Genomic DNA, 27,246 nt, shown 5'->3' on the forward strand with positions numbered 1-27,246 from the left:
TTTGCGATCAGTAGATTTAAGCCAAAACAAGATCATAAGCCTACCTGGACCAATGCACTGGAAATCATTAAACTTAAGGGAGCTGTTATTTAATCATAATCAAATAGATGTCTTGGACTTGAGTGAAAAAGCATGTGCATGGTCTAGGCTAGAAAAGCTTCACCTGTCCCACAACAAGTTAAAGGAGGTAAAGTGTGAGATTCTACCTAAAGAAAATGAAATCACTTTTCAGTTGAATGCAGCTTTTCCATGTTCATTTGATTTTGATGTCACCTCTCCTATTGTTGCAAATTTGATTAGTAAAATGGTATGTAAGGGCAAATAGTACTTCCTGTGAATGAAGACAGCTTTTCTGTTTGGAGTGTGTCTCATAATCATTACAGAATTTTTTTGTCTATTAGTGTGGGATATTAGGCCTGTTTATTAAAAAAATGTTACACTACAGCAGTAATATTAGCTAATTTTGTTGATTGATGTGTTTGTGCGTATACATTTTTTTAAACATTTAATTGCCCATTAAATGTTCTTTTGTTTAGATTCCTCCTCAGATTGGCTTCCTAGAGAACTTGACTTCTCTGGATCTAAGTCATAATCCCGATTTGAGATTCTTTCCAGATGAAATGGGAAGACTGTCCAAAATCTGGGATCTTCCTTTGGAAGGGCTCCATCTTAATTTAGATTTCAAACATGTGGGGTGCAAAGCCAGAGACATTATCAGGTTTGTTGCCCTATTACCTTGATTATTCTTAGTTTACTTTCTTGGGATACTCAGTGATCATTAAGGGAACAACATACCCTTTTGGAAAGACGTGCTGGTTTGTCATATGAAATCCAGCATGCTGCTCTATGGAAGGTACCGTATCCTATATATCATAGATCATATCATATCAACACACATATAAAATGGAATATAGTGATTTAGATTATAATAGTATTACTTCTTGAATTCACTGCTTCTGTAAATTATGCAATAAATGGTGTTACTTCTAACATTTTCTTGTGTTGCCAAGTGCATTGGACACAGCATATTTTTTGGTAATTACAAAACAAGAAAAGACACATTCTGAATTAATATTTAACTTTCAGATCAAAAATTTAAGAAGACTGTTAAAATCCCAGTAATACCGAGCAGATATTGAAAAACTGAAGAAAATTATGTGACTTGGATTTATCCTTGATTTCAAGTTCTGTTGGTACTTTTCTCAGACTTCTGTGATTTCTGCAAACTTTTTTTATGCCAGATTTCTTCAACAACGACTGAAGAAGGCTGTACCTTATAACAGAATGAAGCTCATGATTGTTGGTAACACTGGCAGTGGGAAAACTACCCTGCTACAACAACTAATGAAGTGCAGACGAACAGAATTGGGTGGTCCAAAAGCTACAGTAGGCATCGATGTAAAAGACTGGATCATTCAAGGGAAAGGCAAAATGAAGAAAGAGCTTATATTAAATGTGTGGGATTTTGGAGGTATTTTGAGAGCTTATTCTCCTTTATTATTATCTTTTCTAACACATTAATGCATTACTTATTCTTAGAGTCAGTCTGTGGAATTTTAAATTGCACACAGTAGAATCATGCAAACTTAGACCAGAAGTGGCTGCTTACAAATGAGTGAATTCTGTATATTGGTAGCTAATGCCTCTATTTTAATATAAAACCTGAGGAATTTCTTGTTACCAGTTGTGGTCTGACCACTTCTTTCAGCCATAGTGCTGTAGAGCTCTCATTTTGGAATAGTAAGAAATTGCTTGCCATCACGGGAACACTCATCTTCCACTCAACTCTGCTTTTCCCTTTTATAATCTGGATCTCTCAAGGCTCTACAGTTTCACTGTTTCATAAGATCACAGAAAACAAGTGCTTAAGAGGAGTCTTTAAACTTTGGGCTTTATCAGGGATATTTTAGGCTATAGAAAAGTTATTTTGAAATGTTGGTCGGTGATCATTTAAATACAGTCTATATCCGAATGGATATAGAGCAGCTTTCAAGCTGAATGTCGAGCTTCAGTTGTGATTTTAAATGCTTCATCGTGTGAACTTAGGAGTCTTAGGGATATGGTTTAGTTAGGACTTGTCAGTGTTAGGCAATTCTGATTCTGTCTTATTTTGAAGTTGCTGAAAAGACAGGAGAAAGCGAGAGAAGAAACAAAAAACGGAAGGAAGGAGTGAGGGAGAAATTAATTACTGAGATTTTAGAAGAATTATGACCTTTCAAGTTGTCTTTGCAGCAACCATGCTTATCCAGTTGTTAAATCTTACACTCCTTGATTTTAAACTAGCTTATGTATTTCAACACTACACTCTAGTCAATGAACTACCACAGAGTACTTACCTAAAATTCATAGTTATTACCTAAAATTCAGATAATTTTCTGTAAGCATTAATTTCATTTGTGGATTAGTGATCTGAGAATAAGTGTTCTGCCCCCTGGTGCTGCAGGTGCTCAATGAGGGAAGTACTAAACAGTGGAAATTTTTTATCATTAGGACAAGAAGAGTTCTACAGTACCCATCCTCATTTTATGACCCAAAGAGCTTTATATCTTGCTGTTTATGATCTCAGCAAAGGACAAGCAGAGGTAGATGCTATGAAACCATGGCTTTTTAACATCAAGGTAAGCCATAGATATGTACAGAATGGAATTCCACTTTCCAGGAGGCTGTTGGTGAACAGCAAATTCACCACAAATATTTTCAGATTGGGGAAGAGGAAAGAAGCTCTTCAGCAAATAAAAACAATAAGATGAGACAACAGCTCAAATACTTCATATATTGAATATGAAAATATTTGTAGACCTTACAAAGATGTGATCAGCACTATTTTGTAGTTAAAATGGTACAGTGATGTGCGTGGTTAGCCATGACTGGGTGATACACTTACATAAAGATTTTGTATACCGATTCTGTTTCTTAAACTTGTCTTTTTCACGCTTTTCACCTTGAGCAGTGGTACAGGACAGTGGGTTACAGTTGGTTCAGTGCTGGTGAAGACCATTTCTGATGTGTTCTTCTTTGCCCTGTAGTACTTGCTCGTGTTTCATTGCTACACTGTTCTAACAACAACGAGCAGATTACCCTTTGCTTTCCTGTTTTGTTGGGCATTTTTAAAGAAAAGTACGGTTGTCCCTCAATTTTACTATCATTACTCTACAAAGTATGAAATCGAGATCTACACTGCTTCGGTTTAGAAAAGGTTTTTTTTTAAAAATACTTTTCTTTTGAAATAGACTGCTCTTTGTGTGTTAAGAAAATATGTTTCATATTTACAGTCTGGTGCATGTTTACTGCTTATCCAGTTAAGGATATTATCTGGGATTGCAGTTCAAACTTACTCTGAATAAAGAGATTAAATAGTATTTCAGGTTTCAAACTTATTTAAATGCCCACGTTTTATGTGGATATAAAACAATAAAGTCAACATTCACTACTGAGTTAATCGACTGTATGGGTCTCACCAACAGGCTCGCGCTTCAACATCCCCCGTCATTCTTGTTGGCACTCATTTAGATGTTTCTGATGAAATGCAGCGTAAGACCTGCATGAGTAAAATTACTAGAGAGCTGCTGAATAAGCGAGGCTTCCCAGCAATCCAAGATTATCACTTTGTGAATGCAACAGAAGAATCCGATTCCATTATCAGACTTCGGAAAATCATAATAAAGGAAAGTCTTCACTTCAAGGTAAGCTACATACTGTCTGTAATGTTGAAAACATCCTACTGCTAGTTAAGTAAGTACATTTTTAAATATTAACACATAGTTAAATGCACATTTAATGTGACAGCACACTCATCTATAAAATGTTACACACAGCAAAATAATGAAGGAAATAATGAGGTTTGTTTTCATTTCGTTTTCTACCAATAAAAATCAACGTAGTAAATATCTTAGCTAAGTTATATTTTCAAGTACTAGGGGCATAAGTGCAATATTTCATTTAAAATAGGCCATCTTTTTCTTATGAAGAAATTTGACCAAAAACTGCTTTTGTTGGATGGCAACATGTAATTGAAGTAAGTATTGCAAGATTTCAGGGACCAGGAAATAGAATTTTGGGATTTCTGAAAGCCATCCAGTTCTCCCTTTACTAATTTCATTTGGTGTAGTGTGAAATTATTCCTACAAAGAGGAGAATGAATTAAAGCAGGGAAAGAAACCCTGTGAGACTCAACGATCCTAAACTGGAGAATCTGCAGTGTTCAACGTTGTCAAGTGCTCTGCGTCTTTGAAATTACACAAAGTACTGATTACATTTGTGACAGCTAAAACTGCCACAGTTGGTGTTTAACTTCTTTGAAAGGAAGATGACAAACTAGGAAGCCAATTTAGAAATGTGTTTCCTCAAGAAACATCACTAGCTCAGCACCCGTGGAGAATGAAAAACCTGGTGGGGTGCCAGCAAATGCCAAAGGTCAAAGGGTGTCGGTGTCTCCAGGAAGGAACCCAGGCTCAGGAAACAGGCGCAAAGCACCTGACTGTGTTTCCCCCAAGTGTCACTAACCTGGCTAAATATATTTCTTCCTCTCCTCTTGTCCACTGACTATCAGCAGTGCAGACTTTTAATTGAGCTACTACCCTTTTCACCCCAGTTTATCTCAAGACATAACTAAAAATATTGCAGATTACAAGAGCTATCTTTTTATATTATTCATTTGCTTGTTTGTCCTGTGTCGTTTGCCTGTTGTCCATGTTCATACAGTGAATATACGTCTTTTACTTCAGATCAAAGCTTCTCTTTAATGTCTTCTGAGACATATTTTTTATGTATGTGTAATATGGAAATATTTTCTTCCTGGAGTATTCATTTATAGAAAGACATTCATATTATAATTCCAAAAGAAGAATTAGTTACATCTACCTTTTAGAAGCTATGTTAGTCAATAAATAAGAATTCTTGTTCCTTCTTGCTGCTATTATTCAGTGGACGTACCCACCTTACATCTTAGTTTTATTGTCTGCATTTCACATAAATAAATTAATACATTAAAGATTATTATTCCTTATTATACAGATCAGAGATCAACCAGTGGTTGGTCAGCTAATTCCTGACAGCTACCTGGAGCTGGAGAAGAGAATTTTGCTGGAACGTAAAAATGTGCCACTTGAATTTCCTGTGATTGATCAAAAACGCTTACTGGAACTGGTGCAAGAAGGCCAGTTACAGCTGGATGAAAATGAACTTCCTCATGCGATTCACTTTCTGAATGAATCAGGTAATATATTATCTTCAGTGCATGTTTGTTAGCACTTTGTTGCAAATCTGCAGCAGACAGAGCAGTACGTGTTTTTAAATCACACGGGGTTGCAACAAAGCGTTGAGCTGAAATGCTTAAGCTTCAGTAACATTACTTTAATAACCCAGATTGTTATGCCCCGAAGGAATTACTTGATACAAAGCATCACTACTGTAACAATTTATATCTCTTACCCCTCCTTGGAAATATCATACCTGCTGGTTAGAAAACACAGTTTCTGAAGAAGGATGCAATATCTGTAATAGTTTGAATAGAACAGCAATTAAATGAAAATGTGTACCAGCTTATCTCAGTGCTGTACAGACTTCATAGGATTAAATAATAAACTACACAGAGCATAGCTGCTTGGCAGAAGAACAAGTCAGATTACAAACCCAACAGAACATCTGAAACTAAAGGGAAAGCTGAACAAACCATGATTGCATTCTGTTCTCGAGATACTGACATAAATTCAACAGCCTTATTTATTATTCAGATTGCTCATGGCAAGTCGTGTAAGAAAACCAGCTCAGAGTGAAGCATTTACTTTGCTTAATATGAAGCGTGAGAAATGCACTGCTAATTACCATATTCCTTGTGCAGGTGTGCTCCTTCATTTTCAAGACCCAGCACTACAGCTGAGAGACCTGTATTTTGTAGATCCTAAGTGGCTGTGTAAAATCATGGCACAGGTTAGACTCTGATTACTTTTTTAATCTACATTTATGGAACTCTTTCCCGCTGTCGAAACCACTGTAATTTATCAGTGGTTCTTGTTCAGCACTTCTTTACCGTTGCATGACTGAGAATTTTCTCAAGGCCTAGACTGGTTCACCTGGCTCTTTCTGTTTCCTTTGCTTTCTAGACAACTGTCTGTCTCAGCAGTTCTTCATTCTTACTCTCTAATGTCCAATATCATTTAAATTGCACTGGACACAGGAATACATATAGAGTAGAAAAACCCCACAGATGCAAAGTAATCCGACAATATGTTGTGATACATTGAGATAAAAGCTGGAATTTTGGATTAAAGCAGTATGAATGGAAGAGAAGGATGGTTGTATGCTGGATACTGAGGGCAGAGGGAAGTGAGCTGGGACAGAAGACTAGCACCCTGACTGCCTAAGTGAAGCCATCATTGAAATACTGAGCTAGAAACACTCTTAAAATTATACATATATATATTCAGAGTTCCCAACCTCTGAAACTTATCTTTCACTCAGTGCAGGAAATGAGATGGCAAAAATGTAAGTTTGAGCAGGTAAAGCTAGTGGAATTAAGAATGAGAGAAGACCCGAGAGATCGTAACATACAGTGAAAGTTGCTGAAGAGTGATAGCACACAAGTGGCTTGGACAGGTTAATTTTTTTTTACTGCTGTCTTCTTGCTGGCTAACATCATGGAAATGTTTGGTTTCACTGTGAAATGGACTCCATTTTTTCCCCCCTAAATAATAGGCTGTCAGGTATTTCAGGGAACAAAGTTTGTCAGCAAAATGCAGTCTAAGGTCTGTAACCTGAAATTGGTTTACTCTGTTTTGAAAGATTCTGACAGTGAAAGTGGAAGGCTCTTCTAAATATCCTAAGGGAATTGTAAAGCGTTCAGACGTGGAAAAATTCCTTTTAAAGAAGAGCAAATTTCCAAAGATCTACATGTCCCAATACTTCAAACTTCTGGAAAAGTTTCAGATTGCTTTGCCATTAGGAGAAGATCAACTACTAATCCCAAGCAGGTAAGCAAAGGGCAAACCCCATAAATGACAGCCATAGAAATCAATCAGAATAAAAACCTTCTATTAGTCTGACTAGTTTAACTGATCATCAAAGCAATTTGGTAGATGAAAGCATCATACGTAGTTGGTACACTACATTTTAGTTAATGCTTTCAGGGACATGTTAAGCTGATTTTGTAGCAGATAAAACCTACGTCGCCTTAGCGTGGTGGGTAGATTGAATCTGTAAATGATGAAATGCTTTATGAGAATAATATTTTTTTTACGATTACCACGCTTTGAGACTGCAGCAGGAAAATTGTAATTTAGCTTTACATTGCCGTGTGCCAGCATTACAGATATTTATTGCAATATAAAAGATAACTATGAATTTCTGTAGCCTATTTGCTTGGAATGAGAACCACAATCAAGTTACTCAGAGGCAGGATCTCCTCCAAAATGTCTGGGTATTAAATGTGGTGGCAAAAAAGTGTTACTAATTTAAATGCAGTCTCTTACTTTAGCTGAAGTATGTAAAACAGTTTCTCTGCCTCAGTTACAGATTGCTCTAATGTGTTTAATAACGCTTATGTCGCTTTATTGGAGAGAGTGTTGCATGATTGCATTGATTTCTATATTCTTCAGAGTCCTGGAAGATTTTATCTGCATATTTTACCTGCCTTATATGTGTCTCAGGTTTTTCTCATGCTTACATTCAGTATCTAATGATTGTTAGTGAGGTTCTGTTTGATTTAAATTGCAGCAGACCTTCAGTTTAGCACAAGCAAGCAGAATAAGCAAATGCAGTGTCTCTTCCCTGATCATTTAAATCATTCATTCATTAATAAATAATACATTTTACAGAATAAGTTAATGTATGTCATCAGTCAGTTTGGATAAAGCACATCGTTAAATACTGTCTAATATTTTTATTCTTTCAGCTTGTCTGATCACAGGCCTGTTATCGAGCTTCCTCACTGTGAAAATTCAGAAATTATCATCAGACTTTACGAGATGCCGTACTTTCCCATGGGATTTTGGTCCAGGCTGATCAACAGGTTACTTGAAATATCACCTTACATGCTCTCAGGAAGAGGTACAAATCTTTATCTTCAAAACCAATAGATCATGTTTGCTTTGAATGACAACATTTGCAAGTTGAAGCTGTAATCGTAGAATCATAGAATGCTTTGGATTGGAAGGGACCTTTAGAGGTCACCTAGTCCAGCCCCCCTGCAGTGAGCAGGGACATCTTTAACTAGATCAGGTTGCTCAGAGCTCCATCCAGCCTGACCTTGAATGTGTCCAGGGATGGAGCCTCCACCACCTCTCTGGGCAACCTGTTCCAGTGTTTCACCACCCTCATTGTAAAAGAAAATCCCAACATTGTTTTGCTTTACCTAATTTCTCGCCACTTCAGATATGTCAGAAAAAGAACAGCGATCATTTTTGTACCTTAGAAATATCTAGGAACAGATGGTGCATGATCTCTACAGTGGTGGCAAAAGAAAGTGAAGGTTGCAAACAGCCTATTTCTCTCCCTCACATATAGAGATGGAGCAAAGCCTTCTGTTTATGTTCACTTCTACAAAGAATACAGGAATGGATACACACAAAGAAATAAACTGATTTTGTTCAGGTTCACTGATTCTCCCTTTATGAACATCCAAATACTTTGCTTTTATCAGAAGAGCAAGAGGGAGTCTTTAATTTTTTCCACTAGTTCTGTGTGCTGAACTTTGCAATTTCACTCATATTTGGTTTCTTATTATGTGTTTTATGAATGCTAGTGACAAGTAAAGCATGAAAAATACACATTGCTAATGCTCTGCAAATGTGATTTATAACTGTCATCTTTCCTGGCATTCATCTTCCTGAGCATAGAATTCCAGTGCTATTTTGTGAGTGTGTGATAAAGGAAAAACTTAAATCACTGATTTTTATTCATATGTTGCCTAAAATAATCTGTGTTTCAATCTGAATGTACTTAAGCATTTCTGTAATCCCTACATCCATCACGCACTGCGTGACTTACCATGTGATTAAATATTTAGTTTGTGAATTCACCTTATAGAACTGAGCACCAGTGGACAAATATTTAGCTTTTGAGGGGCTATTCTGTCTGAAGTTCTAGCCTTTATTTTGTTTATTTGAGTAGGCGTAATCCTACAATCCTAATTAAATAGTCAAAGTGCCATGAATTATTCTGAATATTTTAAAGTATGACATTCATATTGGTGATCAGATTCTTAAACTGATTTTATATTTTCTAGAGAGAGCTCTTCGTCCTAACAGAATGTATTGGAGGCAAGGCATCTACTTGAACTGGTCTCCTGAAGCTTATTGTCTAGTGGAATCAGCCGTATTCGACAACAACCCAGACAGCTTTTTGAAAATTACGGCACCTTCTTGCAGAAAAGGTTAATTATTCCTGAGCCTGATGTTTGCTCTGGTTTGGTTGCAGCTTGGCATCTGGATTTGTTGTGCTTTTGCCTTTAGAATGTAGAGTTTAGCTTCATGATTAAAGGATAGTGGACTGAGGCTGTCATTTCCCTCTTCTGGTGTCTTCAAGGGTGCATCCTTCTGGGGCAAGTTGTGGATCACATAGATTCTCTTATGGAAGAATGGTTTCCTGGTTTGCTGGATATAGATGTATGTGGTGAAGGGGAAACGCTGTTGAAGAAGTGGGCTCTGTACAGCTTTCAGGATGGCGAAGAACACCAAAAAATACTACTTGATGACTTACTCAGAAAAGCTGAAGAAGGTACGTATTTATGCCATTTGAGGTATATAGAGGAACATCTGTATGTAGAAAAATATTATACGACATCCCCTTTAGGACCTTTGAGTACTTATGTTATTTCTGTAAGAAATAATTGCAATCTAAGCCAAAAGCAACTTGTTCTTTTTTATGTAAGTTTAGCATATGGGGAAGATTGCAGCTACTCCATATAGTCATGTATAAAGGGCAATAATGAAAAAAACCAAACGTTTTGTAATGATACCGTTAATACAGCTTCATGATCTAGTCGAGAGGTGGCGTCCCTGGTGGCAGGGAGGCTGGATTAAGATGATCTCTAAGGTCCCTTCCAGCTTAGGCCATTCTATGATTCTATGATTCACGGAACTGAATCCAGCACACAGTAAAACTGATACTACATCTTTTGGTTGGGCCGCATACAATGATAATTTAAAAGGCGACATTTGGGATGACATTCTACCCTCTGATGGAATTCTTTCTTTTAACGGACAGAAGAATAATCTCTCCATTAGTTTGGTGTTGTTACATAGCAACAGCCTCTATCACATTTGGCTGGTTACATATGCAGAAACTTGAGAATACTTAAACATGTAAGAGAGGTAAAGTTGAATGACAAAATTAGTTTTCTATTGCATATATATGTGTGTGCATGTAGGTATATTTATGTCTGTGCATGTATGTATATACACACATATGATTTTAATTGTAGTTACAGTGATAATATGCACTGAGAGAGATCCACATACCTTCCAGTGCGTTTTGAATGATGACTACTCTGTTTTATTATTTTATTGTCTCATTGGGTTTTCTTAGGTGACCTTTTGGTAAATCCAGATCAACCGAGGCACACCATTCCAATAGCTCAGATTGCTCCTGACCTGATACTGGCTGATTTGCCTAGAAATATTATGTTGAACAATGATGACCTGGAATTTGATGAAGCTCCTGAATTTCTCTTGGGTAAACGTTATTTTATAGGACTTTTTTACAGAGCTTATGGAAACAAATCTGTTGAAGTCAGTTCTGCAACATATGGAAAACATTTTAGATTTCTTTTTTGTGAAAGTGCCTTTTTTAAGGTAGTCTTAATTTTAGATTATTGAGGTTTGAATCTTTCATTTGTGTGTGTGCTAGGACATTCTGTATGTGTTTAGATTGCTGATCATGAAGCTTAACACAGTAGATGATCCACACATTTTAAAATTGGACCATTTCAGCTATCTTTCAGCTGATATTTCTTTGGTTTTAATACTCATTTCAATTTTGTGTTGAAAAGGTGATGGTGGATTTGGATCTGTGTACCGGGCATCCTATGGTGGAGAAGAGGTTGCTGTAAAGATTTTCAATAAACATACTTCCCTCAGGCTTCTAAGACAAGTAAGAAATATTGCCTTTTTTTTCTTTCTTTCCTGTAGTGCTTCTCTTGGAAAGCCAACCCTAGTGAAGAGCTTAAAAAGCTCCAGTCAATTGCAAGACTTCACTCCAGAACTTTTGTGAGTTTACTTCAGAGCTACAGAGGTTACGCTATTTGCAGTATTTCATCTGATTTTACATTTTACAGGAGCTTGCGGTGCTTTGTCACCTCCATCACCCCAGTTTAGTATCGCTGCTGGCTGCTGCCATCCGTCCCCGCATGCTGGTGATGGAATTAGCCCTTAAAGGATCTCTTGATCGTTTGCTTCAACAAGACAACGCGAGTTTAACTAGAACCCTTCAGCACAGGATAGCTCTACACGTAGCCGATGGCTTAAGGTAAATGGCACTTCTACATTGTTGTGAAAACAGGATACAGCTGCAAGTAGCATGTACTGCAGATGAAAAGGTTCTGTTTTCTTAGATCTCAAGCCAAATCTTCCCTGAGTCAGACAAATGTTTGCATTTTTATGATTAGCTGGTATATAAAATCGATTTTTTGTTACCTGCTTTTTTCTGCTAACAAGTGGTGCTCATCTAAGCAGAGAAATAGCAAGAGCTCTGGTGGATTTTCTGTGTGGCTGTTGATACCTTAATGTCAAAGAAAATAATTCAGTGCATTTTTAAAGTTCTGAAAGTCCATGAATGTTCTCAGTAGCTGTTGAATTGTGACTATAGAATGACAAAACCTGCAAAAGGACTCATGGACCAATGAAGCTTAAACTTTGAAGATTCATTTCTCAAACTGCCAGTGGCACTTCGTACTAAAATACTGCAATGTTTATGTGCCAGTAAATATTATTTCAGAACAATTCTAAAGTCGGTATCCAGTGAGGCGGTCTCATGTCGGTGATGTTTGACTTCTTTTTTTAACACAATATTTAACAATTACTGTTGTGGGAGTAATGCATTCAGTGTGTGTATACAGACACATCCCTAAATTATGAATGCTTTCAATAAATGCTTTTTTGATTAACAGGTACCTGCATTCAGCAATGATCATCTACCGGGATTTAAAGCCTCACAACGTGTTGCTCTTTACCTTGTACCCTAACTCAGCTGTTATTGCAAAAATAGCTGACTATGGCATTGCCCAGTATTGTTGCCGAATGGGAATAAAAACGTCTGAAGGCACACCAGGTATGGAAATAGCTTTGTTTTGCAGTGCATTATGTCAAAAAATAGCTAATATGTTTTTTATGTTTTCCATAAGAAGTAACTCAATTCTGTACTCTAGTCAAAGTCGAGAAATGCAGTCCTAATTGGACTGCAAGTTATGATGCCAGATTTAAATATCTCTTGGCCTTCCTTCCTGTTCCTGTTTATACCCCTTTTAGAGTAAATTACATGCATTCATTGTAATTTTTTACTGTCTTGTTTTAATATGGTTATTGTGATACTGAAATTATACCACCAAAATTATTCGTTGTTTCTGTTTTCAGTCATGCACAGGTAGATCTTAATGTTTTTAAAGGCGATAAATATCCACAGTGTTCCCTGCCTTTAGAGAGAGCACGTTAGCAGCTATTTTAAAGCACTGAACAATTCAGCAACTTTGAACAGTGCCTTCAGGTCTTCGAAATTGTGTGTCAGGGTGTGACTTCAAATGTTAAATGTTAGGCCTTCAGTAAAGACTGCAGACTTGCCCTTAGTTTTGAGTATTCATTCATTAATGTATTATTTTATGTGTAAGGGCACAAGAGCTCTGTAAGTGATGTCCTGTCCCTTTCCTTTGTACTGGTGTTTTTGGAGGTCTGTCACAGGCAAACTATTGCCAGCCCAGCAATAGTGTGCCATTTGTGGTTTACTTCCTGTGACATTTTCACCCATAAGTGTTTGCTCTTAAAAGGATAAAGATGGCTTCATCTTAGTAACTATTAATGAATGATTTATTTTCAGGATTTCGAGCACCAGAGGTGGCCAGAGGCAATGTTATTTACAATCAGCAAGCAGATGTTTATTCGTTTGGCTTGCTACTTTATGATATTTTAACAGGAGGAGGTAGAATAATGGAAGGCTTGAAGTTTCCAAATGAATTTGATGAATTAGCAATACAAGGAAAGTTACCAGGTAGGCCTTGTTTCTTCAAGTTTTAACGTGAAGGTGGACCATTTGTCCTGCCTGCTGCAAAAATAACACCTCTCATGTTTTAGGTTGTACCTGAGAGTGATCAGAGGAGGAGACTAAATAATAACATTTCCATCTGCATTGCAATATGTAGTTGTTGGCTGGAAGTTGTGGAAGTTGTTGGCAGGAAGATTAAACAGACTCTCAGGCTGCACATAGTGTAGTCATTTGGACAATATAACTCGATATTTGGCAACTTCTGTGTAAAGAGATGTTGCATTTTTATAGTGCTGCAAGCTTAACATGTGTGGTTCTTATTCGTTGCCCTGCCGTAGTGAACGTACTTGTGAAAGGAAGACTGAAAACTCATTCCATTTAGGAAAGTGCAGCAACCGCACCACTTCATCTGGCATAGCTTCTCCGTTAGCAGAGGCAGAGTTCATACATTTTCTACCCCTCAGTAGCCCAGTTCATAGCTCAAGCAGTTGAAATCCCCTCCCTGAAGAGGCTGTCCCAAGAACTGATGACTAAGTATTTCTTGAGTGCAGCTCTCTATTTGGCTGCTTTCTGTGTTATGAACCCTGTAAAATCATCAGTATTAGTTTCTGCGGAGCATACGGTTCCTTTTGTGCTCATGCTCATCATTTTTATATTTTCCCCAAAAAAGGGGCTGGCTGAGCTCACAGGTAAAGAGCACCTACTGTTTACCAAACAGTTTATGTTCGTTTGCGGGTATTTGTCATTAATTCTACCTCTGTCTAAGGTAGGGCCGGAATATCTGCTGTGGATTACGATTATCTAAAAAGGTAAAGCATTATTTATGAGTGGTTTGTTCTTAAGAGAAGTCAGCCCCTATAGTCCTAAGATACATATTCAAAGCACTCAGTGGGAATTTGAACTGCCCTGTCTTGTAAATGCTATATGAAGTTGGTTGTCTAAATGGCTACACATTTTACTGGAAGTTCACCCATATTCTGTATACTCTGCCTGAACACAGAAGAATACACGTGGAAAAAAATGTTCACGGTAATTGAATTGACTACAGACTGAAATGACAGGCCCTCGAGTGGTCAGCATTAATCAAAACACGACTCACACATACCTTCAGTTGCAGGCATAGGGACATTGACGAAAAAGTTAAAACAAAATCCGTTTGCTCTAACTGCTTTTAATGAAAAGGACTCTAGCTCTACTGTTTCCTGCTCCAGCATTTAATGGCAGACGAACAGTTCCAAGCTGTTCACGCTGACATTTTATCTAAGAGTACGATACGTCACAGACTAACTCTGTAAGAAGTTAGATGAATTCTCAAAGTAAGAAAGTTACTCAGAACTCTCTTTTTTGAACTGTGGTAAAGACTGGCTAAGAAGTTACCTAATTTTACATTTTAGATCCAGTCAAAGAATATGGGTGTGCCCCCTGGCCTAAAGTTGAAACTTTAATTAAAAAGTGTTTGAAGGAAAACCCTCAGGAACGACCAACTTCTTCCCAGGTATTACTTTATGTATTTATTTGTGCGTTTGTGATAGATGATACTACAAAGTTATTGTGCTTTCTCAAAAGTTAGTAAGAGGCACCAGGTTTTTTTCTGTTCTTATTTCCTGGAGCTGAAACAGCTATAAAATACTGCCTGCTCTTCCCATCCAGGGTAAAGTGTTCCATTAAAATCTATCAAACATTTATTCTAGCCTGCTGGTTTTCCCTGTGTTGCTGCATAGTGATTGTAGTGAAGCAGGATTGGGATTGCTTCATGGACTTTACTAGAGGGACGCAAAAAGGACTTTGTTACATCCTGTCGGCGCAGTTCGCCTGCAGCGTTCCGTGCACGCGAGAGGGAGAACAGCAGTGTGGGTCTGGAACCTCCTGCCTGTTACCACACGTTGCGTCACTCTTGGAAATGGATGGAATTTTCAAATGTGCCTTAGCCCCATCAACTTCCTAAAATTTTAACAGGATAATAAGGATCAGCATAAAGTTGCTTGGTGCGCAAGCATTGCTCAGTCATAGTGGTAATACCAACGAGCGTATCTGCTGAGATACTGTGTCCATATTCCATTAAACATTTTTCCCCTGTAAAAGCCTTTGTTATTACTATGTGCACGCTGTGGCTTTCTTTGCAGGTTTATGAGATCCTGAATTCGGCAGAACTTCTCTGTTTGATGAGGTACGTTTCAATACCCAGCACGTCTACAGCAGAGTGCATGGTAGCTGCCAATCAAAGCTGCAAGAAGGCAGGAGTCTGGATAGGCAACGGGAACTCAGAAAAAGCACAGCTTTCATTTGTTAACCTAAATACAGATGGACACACTTGTGAGGTATGTGGGGAAAGTTGCACGTATTCTCATTTTTTTTGGCACCCAGATGTATCTCAGAAGAATGAATTGCGTTTTAACAGCAGGATATTACTTCTGGAAAGCTAAGCTTTGAGAGAACAAATATTGCTCAGAAGTGAGTCATCACTGTATCCGTAAAGTGAAGCAGAAAAGGAGTCACTTTTTCCTCTCTTCCTGCCATCTAGCCTGAACTTTCTCATAATACTGACTTTCCACTACTGAGTTCCTTTCTTCCACTCAGATGGAAGCTATTTCTAACATGGAGACTAGAACAAGGAGTAATAGTTATACAACTCTTCATATCTCTACCTCCCCTAACAATCTTCCTATGGATGCCACCTCTTTGTGCCACTTTGGGTGATACACTCCAGCTCTTTTCACTTGATCTTTGATCTTTGTGCATCTTAGTCCTGCACCATCAGAAGGGGGAGAAGGTTTTACCCAGGTGTGATGTGCTGTGATGAACATGTGTGTCTCAGTGTCAACATTGTTTAAGTTATATTTCCATCTGCTCTCTGTCGACCGTGACACATTTGAATTGGTAGGTTAGGTATAAATTATATGGCTTATTTTTCTAAAACTAAAATGACAAAGAGAAATATTAGACTGGTACTTTTATTGTTACCAGCTTAACCGAATGTGTACTGCAGAGTACTTCCATTCTTTTAGTTCTCTGATGGCTTTGAGACCGTCATTAGAACAGAGAAGGAGAATTTTTTTTTCAACATTCAGCTTAGAGTTTCCCTCTGTACTGTTTATGGGGTCCTTCCCAGCACTTCAGAGATGGATGGCACAGTTGAAGATGTATTCTGCTAGTAGAGAATTAGATTTCTTAGTAGGGAGGTTAAGCCTTGTGTCTGTCTGGGGCCTGAGAAGATTTTAATTTATTTTTATTACCAGCATTTATTTACTAGCATTTACCCTTATTGAATTCATAACAAGGTTGGTTTTGGTTTGTTTTTTCTCCTAACTAGGATATTGCAGATAGTAAAATTTTAAGTTTGGCCTTAGTGACCCTTCTTACTGAGAAAGAAAACTGGATTGTAGCAGGAACCCAGTCTGGTTCTCTGTGGGCGATCAACACAGAAGATGAAACAAGAAGGCATCGTCTGCAGAAGATGTCAGATTCCATCACTTGTTTATACTGTAATTCTCTTTCAAAGCAAAGGTATAAATTATTTTTTCAATATTTTGAGTTATGTTTTGAAAATACAAGTAAACAGAGATGTTAAGAAAGTTACATCTGTATGTTCATGCAGTTTTGTTCAGGCATCTGCTTATTTAGCCTGTCTTTTCACTTAATTTTGTATTCAGTGTAACTGAGGACTGTGTTCCTGACCACATGTGGTTGTATTCATTTCTAGTGTTCAGTGAAACTCTTGAAATAGCACAGGCCACTCATTTAAATGTTTCTTACCTGATTAAGGAATTTCTAGAATTCATTATTTTATTATCTTTCAGCAAACAGAAGAATTTCTTCCTGGTAGGCACAGCTGACGGCAAACTGGCAGTTTTTGAAGACAGAGCAGTAAAGGTAGACTTGTTCTCTGCTGTCTGTTCTATAAAATACTATCAGTAACATGTAAAGCAGCTACTGACAGTAGCTTTCTTTCATTAAGCTTTTTTTAAATTGCTTCTCTTAAGTTTCTACAGCAGTTTTAGAGGAACTATACATATTTTACACTATTTTAACCAATAAAGTTAGAGGGGAAAATTATTTCTGGGTATAGGACCTTGAAAGGCCTGTCAAACTGACTAGGGAGTGACATTAATGGTTGTTATTAAGAATATTTAACAGTTAAAATTTCATTTGTTTATTGCTCTTACAGCTGCTTTTTTCTTTTTGTTCACATTAAATTTCCGTAGAATAGATCTCTTGAGAGAGACAATGTTGTTTAGAGTTCTGCTCACAGAACAGGTGGGAACTTCTTGTATCAGCTGGTTCCTGAGGATCAGCTCCTGACTGTAGGCAGTTTAGAGCAGTTACGGAGCTGCAGCACATTGCCCAACTAGAACATGGTCCACCCTCATAGTAGAGAACTTCTTCCTGATATCCTCCCAGACTAGATATCTTCCTGATACCTAGTCTAAATCTACCCTGCTCTACTTAAAACCATTGCCCCTCATCCTGTTGCTACAGTCCCTCCTCAGCTTTCCTGAAGGTCACCTTCAGATACTAGAAGGCTGCTATAACGTCTCCCCAGAGCCTTCCCCAGGCTGAACAGCCCCAACTCTCTCAGCCTGTCCTCATAGGAGAGGTGCTCCAGCCCTTTGATCATTTTCGTGGCCTCCTCTGGACCTGCTCCAACAGGTCCATGTCCTTGTTGTGTTGAGGGCTCCAGAGCTGGATGCAGCACTCCAGGTGAGGTCTCAGCAGAGCAGAGCAGAGGGGCAGAATCACCTCTCTTGACCTGCTGGCTACACTGCTTTTGATGCAGCCCAGGATGCGATTTGCTTTCTGGGCTGTGAGCACACGTTGGTGGCTCATGTCCAGCTTTTCATCCAGTTCTTGAACTGCACATAGGGTTGCAGAAGGTATCGGTCACAGCTCTGTCCCGTTTCTGCTCACACAGGCTTTTTTCTTTGGAACATTCCTACAGAGACTAAAATGCTTTTCGGTCTCTTTAACATCCTAGAAAAATTCCATAATGGTTCAGAGAATCTGGACATGTAAATTGAATTCAGCAGGCTGTGTGCCCTTGTTCTGAGTGTCTATAGACTCCTTGTTTCTAATGGCAGTTATATTTTTTCTTGCAGTGTAAGGGTGCTACACCTTTGAAGATAGTAACTATAGGAAATGTTAGTACACCGCTGATGTGCTTGAATGAATCTTCATACTTATCTGAAAAAAACATAATCTGGGGAGGCTGTGGCACAAAGATCATTGCTTTAACTTGTGATTTCTCTGTTCAAAAGCTCATTGAAACAAAGACAAGTCAACTGTAAGTTTTTTTACAAGTGATATTACTTGGCTCTTCTGTTGTTTCCATAAAAAATTTCTGGCAGCACTTTGCTGTAATACTTCGTTCCAGAGCTCGTTCTTTGAGTTCTCTTATTTCCATTCTTTTCCTTCCGTAATACAGGTGGAATACAATGTGCAGAAAAATAAGATCAGTGAGTAGTGTTTAAAGTATTCAGTGCTGCTTTTAAGCAAGGGATATGTGTTTTTACTATTTAAATGATTTATGAAGTCACTGTCCATTCAGAAAACATGTAAGTGTGACCAATCCATTTTTCTCTCCCAAATTACATTTATCCAGGCCCTCTTTATTTAGAATTTCACATACAGACTTAGCATAGTATTTCTTTACACGTTTGTCACTATGATATATATGCAAAACTTTGCCCTATATAGTTAAATCACTTATGATTGCTGACTTCTCATTATTCAGAAATTAGAGACTGAAGTTTTTGGAGTGTTTGATATAGTTCTCACGTGGGCAAATCCCTCTCTGAAGTTTAGGAGAGTTTTTCGTGAGCAAGGCAAAGAGTGTTGAATTTACACTGGTAGAGATCATTATCATGGGAAGTTAATTTGCTTTGGAAAAAAATGTTGCTGAAAAGGAACAAGCTAAAACCCGAGTAAAATGCAGTTCAATGGCAGGATGCAAAATACATCACAGGAATAATTTGAGCTTTGTAGGGGCAAAACTCTATATGTGACATTAGGGAAAGCAGCCGTGTTGCTGAGTGTCTGCTGTCAGGGGCCTATGAATTTGAGCTGTTTTTCAAGATGAAGAGTCAGTGAAATAAGCTCACACTGTCAATTGGCAGGGCCGATAATATTTTGATACATGCAGGCACAGATCTGGCATGAGAGATAAATTTGCATGTAGAGGGAAACAGTGAGAAAGGCTGTCAGCTGACGTGAAACATGGGCAGAGCAAGGTGAACTAAGTCTCACCGCTGCGTTTAAGGCGTAGTTATCCTTGGGTTGCGTAACCCTTTGTGGTCTCCTGGGCCCCGTGAGAACAGTCAAGTGTCTCCAAACATTGCAAGAGTGGCAGGAGAAAGGTGGAGTTTGCCCTGCTGTGACATGATTTGAGCAGAGAGAAAGGAAAGATTTATTCACAGGTTTTGGGCATTAATGAGCCTCCAAGGATATCACCAGCATCACTCTGATGTGGGGTTTTAGGGCTATGGGACTTGAGAAATAGTTCAGATTGTAAATGCTCAGGTTGTGAAGCTGCTTAGATAAGAAAGTCCTGCTGCAAAGCAACAGGAGGAATCAAAGAAGCACAATGGCCTTGAGGTAAGGGAGCTGCTTACACAGCTGCAAGAAAAGCTGGTGTTTAAGCTGACGGAAGAAACATGAACCACCCAAAGACCTCAGTGCACATCTGGAACTAGGCGGGAACTTATGGAAATGAGTTCTCAGAAGAGAGAACTATCAGTTGCCCCTGATAGGCATGCGGATTTGGAGGAGAGATCCCCGCGGTGCCCGGCGCTGCAATAAAGAATACCTGCTTAATAGTTCACCAAGGCTTTTGAGTCCTGATTTCAGCTTTTCACCACATCAGCTCCATTTTTCTGAGAATTTATGTTGAACTGGTTATAGCAAACCCTCTCTGTTGTACCCCAGCCCAGTTTGGTTCTTAAAATGATTCTCAATGATTTTGTAAGAGTTAGAGGGAAGTTAACCCAACTCATAATAGTCAAGTGTTTCTACTAGATATTTTCAGTGTATCTAACTGGAGTTCTTCTCTCTTCTAGGTTCTGTCATAATGCTTACAGTGATGCAAACATTATTTCAATAGCGATAGACAAATCCATCTACTTGGCCAAGAAAAACAGCCATTTCGTGGAAATCTGGGACAAGAAGACAGAAAAACTTTCTGAACTAATTGACTGTGCACATTTTCTTAAGTAAGCATTTTATTTCAGATTGATGACCTGGTGCATAGAAAGCTGAATATCAGATTGTCTGCTCTAGCACGGTACCTTAACCTGCTGGAGATAAGAGGTTTGCACAGTTCTTTGGGCAAATGTGGAATTAGTTTCCTCTCTTTTGGCCCAGAACTTCAGAATATCCCATATAGAATCTCAGGTTTTTAAGACCCTTGTTATATTTCCCAATTTCTCTGTGATGTTGAGAAGATTCATTTACCTCTGCTTAAGACTGAAGAAAATATTTTGCTGTCCTTCAGATATTAATGCTTTTGCATCCAGTTCCTTCCTGCATACCCTGAGTAAGAATGTCTTCTCTCTCTAGTGCACAGATGCAGTAGGAGGTAGAATCATAGAATCGTTTAGGTTGGAAAAGACCTTTAAGATCATGGAGTCCAACCATCAACCTAATATTGCCAAGTGCACCACTGCACATCTTTTAAATACCTCCAGGGATGGTGTCTCCACCACTTCCCAGGGCAGCTTGTTCCAATGGCTGACAACCCTTTTCATGAAGAAATTTTTCCTAATATCCAATCTAAACCTTCCCTGGTGCAACTTGAGGCCTTTTTCTTTTGTCCCATCCCTTGTTACTTTGGAGAAGAAACCGACCCCCACCTCACAACAACCTCTTTTCAGGGAGTTGGAGAGAGCGATAAGGCCTCCCCTCAGCCTCCTTTTCCCCAGGTCCCTCAGCTGCTCCTCACAAGACTTGCTCTCCAGACCCCTCACCAGCTTTGTTGCCCTTCCTTGGACACACTCCAGCACCTCAATGTCTTTCTTGTCATGAGGGGGCCAAAACTGAACACAGGATTCAAGCTGTGGCCTCACCAGTGCCGAGTACAGAGGGACAATCCCTTCCCTAGTCTTGCTCTCTAGTGGGAGAGAACAGAGAAATACACCTGCCTCGTATTTAAAGGCCTTTTGAAGCAGACCAGCTGGCTCTTAGAAGTCCAATAGTTTTCATACCAGTTTGTTTCAAGTCACTGAACTGATTAGCATAAGATTTTTGCAGCTTGTCTTGATGAATGATTGTGTTAAGGGCCAGCAGTGAGAGAGTTGTTTTAGCAGTTGTGGAATAGCATGCCGCCAGATTTTAATACAAATTCTCTCCATACTCATAGGGACAAAGTGGAAAAGCTGGATAAGGAATCAAAACATAAACTGGCTTATTCTGGAAGAGTGAAGACAATTTGCCTGCAGAAAAATACTGCACTGTGGATAGGGACAGGAGGAGGACATATCTTGCTGCTTGATTTATCAACACGTCGTCCTATACGAGTTATAGACAACGTTTGCGATTCTGTTAGAGTCATGATAACAGCTCAGCCAGGTAAGTAAAACCATCGAATGACGAGTTCTTTGAAATCAGTGCCAAGTTGAGGATTGCTGTGTCCTGTTTGGCTCGGTGTTCCAGGAACAGATGAACATTTTCCATGGTTTGTCCATCCATTCTATTCCTCCGCAGCTGTCGTTGTCAGTCCCTGTCAGGCACTGGCCAGTGTCAGCTGCGTCCCAGCAGCCCACCTAAACCAGCAGCTCTGCCCTGGCTTGTCACAGATCAGCACGTGTTCTGCCACGCTCCAGCACCACTCATACCATGTTCTGTCCCACAGTTTTCATCCTGATCTGTGGCTGCCCATGTTCTTTCTTCATCTGAAGTTTTATGCTTCTGGATTCTCTCTGTGGAGCTTGTTAGGTTTTAATCATTTTTCCTGAACTGCTATCACCTCATTTTCTTCTCCCATCCTTATTCAGGAATGGATCTTTTAGGTTTGGGTCCCAGGCAGATCACAGCAAAGCTGGGAAAGTGCTGCACAATTGGACACAGGATGCGGCCTTGTACCTACATGCTCTTCTGTCACCAGGGCCAGTTGTTTCCAACTGCTATAGGCAGACGATAGTCGTGGGTTTGCCGTGGTAGTTACAAACAGCCAGAGGAGTGTAATTGAGTTTAGGGCACTTCTTGGCTGCTGTAATTTCCTTCACCTGTACAATTCCTTGCGTCTCTCCCAGAAGCAGTAAAGGTCACACACCAACTCACGAGTTCATTGTACTGCAGTGGTGGCTACACTCGAAATACACATTACGTCAAAAAGCGCTCTGTGGTGCGACATATGGATTCCCATCACCTGTTTTGAAAAAAAAACTCTGGAGTTCCCTTTTGATGTGATTTAAAATGTGTGTTGTCAGAAAAGACTCTGAACCTGCTGTTGTGTGCACAGAAACACACAGTAATCCTGCCAGCAAACTTCATAGTTGCAGGCTGTGAATGTTTTCTCATTACCATTGTGAACTTAATTTATCGTAGAATCACAGAATGGTTTGGGTTATAAAGGATCTTAAAGACCGTCTGGTTCCAACCCCTGTTTGGGGTTTTTTATGGCACTGTTAGTATCCATAGCCTACAGTTTGCTCACAGTGCTGACAGCTGTACAAGTCAATAAAACTCTTCCTCTAACTTGCCTTTGCCTGAGGCAGCAAGTTTGTAGAGCCTCTTGGGTCTGCAGCTGCGAAGAGCTAGAGAGTCCAGATTCACCAGCCCAGCGTTTTCAGTTCTCCTAGTCCTGAGAGCTACAGCGTTAGTACTCTAGAGGGACATTTTATTTTTAGCATTTTGGAAAGGATAGTTACTATGAAAACAAAATTTCTGCCTCACTTATAACTGTCATTGGTGGAGAAAGTATATTGTATAGAATATTACAGCAGGATTTAAAAAGCCTTGAGTCTTGTATTCTTTGTTTGTAGTCACCTCAGCACTTCTATCTAGATTTTATGTATAGAAAATATTTCAGGAGAGTTTAGCTGCATTTGTAACTAGGTCTCAAGAACGACAAGTAAGATTGATACATGCAGTTTGATGTGTACTGGTTTTTTTACATCTTTTCCCAGCAATTATTTATAAGGGTTGGGTTTTCTGCAAAATTCAAGGACTTTATTTCCAGGATCTCTGAAAATGGCACTGAGGCTGCTGAGCAGTTCTTCGGTAGCAACACATTTCTTGTGTGAAGTGAGAGAAGGTAGAGGGAAATATTTTTTTTTTAAACAGTTTCATTTAAGATGAAAATACATGGTGTCAGTCAGATGTAAATATTTCAGGGAAAAGAGATTGCCAGACTTTGAGACATCAGTTTTATCTGTAATTCATATATACATATGGAAATAGGTATTTTTTCTAAATCTGTCGCCTAACACGTCAGTGTATAATGGACATGAGATTTACAATGGAGAGTATTTGCAAAACTCTAAGTAGTAAGAAAGTACCTTAGTCTGAAAAGAATCATTATACTTACATTAAGATCACTTTTGTAAAGAGTGTGGATAGAGCTGATGCAGAAAAAAGTGATGAAAAATCAGAGCATGGAAGATGCACAGGGTTCCCACCAGCCCTCATCTACCACAAACAGATTTACATCCCTATCAGAGGAGAATGTCCTGCAGATCTCCACAGGGCAGGAGAAATGTCCCTGAACCTTCCAGAGGTCCTGGGGCACCCACTAGAAACTTCTGCTGATTCAGAGGAACGTATCGTGGGCAACACGCTGCGGTGCAGTCACCCAAAACTTCCAAGACTAGATCAGAATCATAGAATGCAGTTGAGCTGGAAGGGACCTCTAAGGGTCACCTAGTCCAACCCCCTGCAGTGAGCAGGCACATCTTTAACTAGATCAGGTTGCTCAGAGCCCCATCAAGCCTGACCTTGAATGCCTTCAGGGATGGCACCTCCACCACCTCTCTGGGCAACCTGTGCCCGTGTTTCACCACCCTCATACCCCAAGAAACAGACCCCCTCCTCATCTTTTCTGTGGATGAGTGAGTAAGACCTCACGTGTGGAGAGGTGTGGGGTGTGGGACTGGGTGCCTGCTGGGGAAAGGTTCGTGCTTCCCTGGGCTCATCCGTGCCCCAGGTCCGTAGCTGGGTCCTGCACTCCCCTACGAGCGACGGCCAAGGGCTCACCGCCCTCGTTGTGCTGCTGTGGCAGGAGAACATGTAACAGCTTCATCCATCTTGCAAGGCATTTGTAAGCACATTTTGTTGGGAATAAGCAGGAAGTTGGCATCAAAACACTGGCACGTTCAACTTGTGCCCCTGTGATCCTTCCACTCCCACCTTCCTCATCTTTTTTGGTGTTGTTCAGTAGGCACCTCCGGAAGATCCCACCCCCTGCTTCTGCTTCCCTGCTAACTCTCCCACCCACACACCGTCAGTAGTTCAGAACACTAATTAGCTCGTATCGCATTTGATTGTTCCACGTTTTTTTGTAACCAAACTGATTCCTGGCATTTTCTATTCCTGCCCTGCGCAGAGACCTCGTTTGCCGCCCTTCCCTCACTGCCGCGTCTGTTCCCCGCGTCTCTGCTCCCCCAGCTCGCGCTGTGTAAGAGGCTGCTTTGTTCCTGGGCTGGGCCAGTGCTTACGCCCTTGAACCCCGATAAATCCGGACATCAGATGGAGACATGAACTAGGTTGTTTTCCTGCCTGGGTTTTTCGCAGCTGATGATTTCACACCAAGTGTCCGGTTGGCCGGATTCTGCTTTCTGTCCTCTTAGTGGCATGATGTCATCTACTCTTGCTGTCCTTAAGTTGCCAGGGTCCCATGAAAAGTAAAACTTGATGTTTTATTTCTTTGAAAAAAGGGAGTCTGAAGAATGCCATCCTGGTTTTGGGATATTGCTATAAAAGTGACACCGATGACAACAAATACCACAAAGGTACCTCAACTGTTTTTTACTAATTTGTATTATTAGTGGAACAGATACTATTTTGCCTGTCTACCCACCGAGAGTGGAGAGTTGATAATCATCATTGGATATAATTGTATTGAAACATAACTAGTTTTTGTTGCCTTTTGCATTTCTGGGCTCCGTACAAGCTAACAGTAACTTCCAAAAATGGGCCAGTGGGAGAGCCACTATCTGAAGTATACAATATAATTTGCTGGAAAAGTGTATTTTGTAGGATCATAGAATGGTTGCGGTTGGAAGGGACCTTGAAGATCATCTAGTTCCAACCCTCCTGCTGTGGGGAGTAAATGTTGTTCTCTGATTAGAGAACATACCAACTGGATCTGCAGAGGGGTCTGTGCTAGGCCAGGAATCCTCAGTGTTTGCAGGGATGAAGGAATTGTGAGTGTGCTTTTCCGATTTGCAGGCGATTCTCAGCTAACACAGACACTGGAGGGCAGGGTTAGAATTCCAGACGACCTTGACAAATGTAACAAATGGCCTGGAAGGAAACAATACAATTCAGTGAGGACAAATGTAAGACCTTTTACTTTAGGAATGATCTGTTGTACCAACACAAGGAAATGCCGGGCTGGAACAGCGGCGCCGCAGAAAGAGGGCTGTCATTGATGGCAGGCGGAGCGCGAGTCCCATGTGTCACGTTGCTGCGGCACGTTGCTGCGGAAGAGGCAAACACCATCCTCACACCCATCACAAGCAGTTTCTGTAAAACACGAGTTCTTACACTCTGCCAAGTGCTTGCGTGGCCTCTGCTGGAGGAGTGTTTCCTTCTGGGACTGCTGAATGATCTATTATTCGTAGAATATTAAGAATATTAACATTCTTAATAGAACATTCTTAATATTCTTAATAGAATAGGAAGACTAGTTTAGAGGAGAGAAATGCAACTTGTGAGGAAGCATTGCAGGAAATTAAGCTGGTTTATATAAATAAAGCTTGGAGAAGACATGAGAATAGGCTTCAAATATGTAAATAAAACAGCAGGGAAGAAAGATTTCTCTGTGCTCCCTGTGGGCAGTGTGAGGACTAAGCAGTTTCTAATGGAGCAAGGGAGATTTAGGTCACACCAGGAAAAGATTCTTGACCATGAGGATAGAGAACAGGAGCAAGAAGATAGAAAATCTCCATCCGTGGGTTTTTCTAGGAAGTAACAGCTGATGCTCCGATCAATGCCCTTGTTCACCTTTATCCCATCCCAGTTTCAGTGACTCCAAAAAATGTGGCAATGACAGCATAAAGTTGAGGGTGGCAAGTGTAGACGAGCTGACTGAAGTAAAACAGGAATCAAACTCAGAACAGTGATTTTTATGTTCTGATGTTCCCCGGTTATTACTGTAGGAACACTTAATGCCTTTTTAGCCTTTCTGTTGCATTTAAGAGTGCCATGCAGAGAGGAATCAGAGACTCCCACAAACCTTGGGGCCTTAGTTTGTGAGCCCCTTCTCGTGCCCCTACTTATTCCACTAAAAGCAACATGAATACCCCCTGAATAGAGTTGTTTGCGTGAAGGAGATTGAAGAAGTGACCCTTCCCCAGAATACTCACTACTTTATGGAATCAGTTTTCTTTTTTAGTTTTCAGCGAATGGGTCTTGTAGGCTTTTAGGGAATGTCTGCTCAGGAAAACAGAGGTGAAATTTTATGCAGGCACCACTGTGCTAGCATTAGGTGAAGCTCAGGTCAGGACCTTATGGCCCACAGGCACCAGAGGTGGTTTTTTGAGTGTTTTTCAGTGGTATACTCCAGGAACTGAAACATAAATCGTTGTGCAAGTACAAACAGCTTGTAACCCATAACCGTGTTTCCTCACACCAAGTGTCACACACCTTGTCTTCCAGGTCCTAAGCATCATGTTCATTGAGGCAATTTGCGAGTATTAAATAAAAAAAAAAGCAGATAGCAAAACCACTTCTACTTATGCAATAGTTTGTCTCTGTTCCATTTTTCAAAAGTTTTTTAATTCTTTTCCAGAATTACAATCCTGTGTGTCAGTGTGGGACATTAACCTGCCCCATGAAGTGCAAAACCTGAAGAAACATATAGAAATGAGACAGGAGTTAGCAGAAAAAATGAAGAACTTTTCTTTGGAGTGA

The 27,246-nt window shown here is 39.7% G+C and overlaps 1 protein-coding gene across 1 annotated transcript; it reads left to right on the forward strand.

The window, feature by feature from the left end:
• Positions 1-27,246, forward strand: LRRK2 (leucine-rich repeat kinase 2; the record flags this gene model as incomplete). The annotated part of the gene is made up of 25 exons (XM_009865799.1): positions 1-187; positions 537-718; positions 1,242-1,471; positions 2,491-2,618; positions 3,465-3,683; positions 5,014-5,215; positions 5,840-5,928; positions 6,781-6,968; positions 7,889-8,043; positions 9,221-9,367; positions 9,520-9,711; positions 10,522-10,668; positions 10,985-11,085; positions 11,270-11,460; positions 12,101-12,261; positions 13,021-13,191; positions 14,580-14,680; positions 15,309-15,503; positions 16,496-16,689; positions 16,983-17,055; positions 18,279-18,463; positions 20,235-20,387; positions 21,533-21,741; positions 25,047-25,121; positions 27,125-27,246. Coding segments are annotated over 25 exons (3,997 nt in total), but the record flags the coding sequence as incomplete, so codon positions are not given.

This window comes from Apaloderma vittatum, unplaced genomic scaffold (genome assembly GCF_000703405.1).
Source record: "Apaloderma vittatum isolate BGI_N311 unplaced genomic scaffold, ASM70340v1 scaffold12153, whole genome shotgun sequence".
Taxonomy (NCBI): Eukaryota; Metazoa; Chordata; class Aves; order Trogoniformes; family Trogonidae; genus Apaloderma; species Apaloderma vittatum.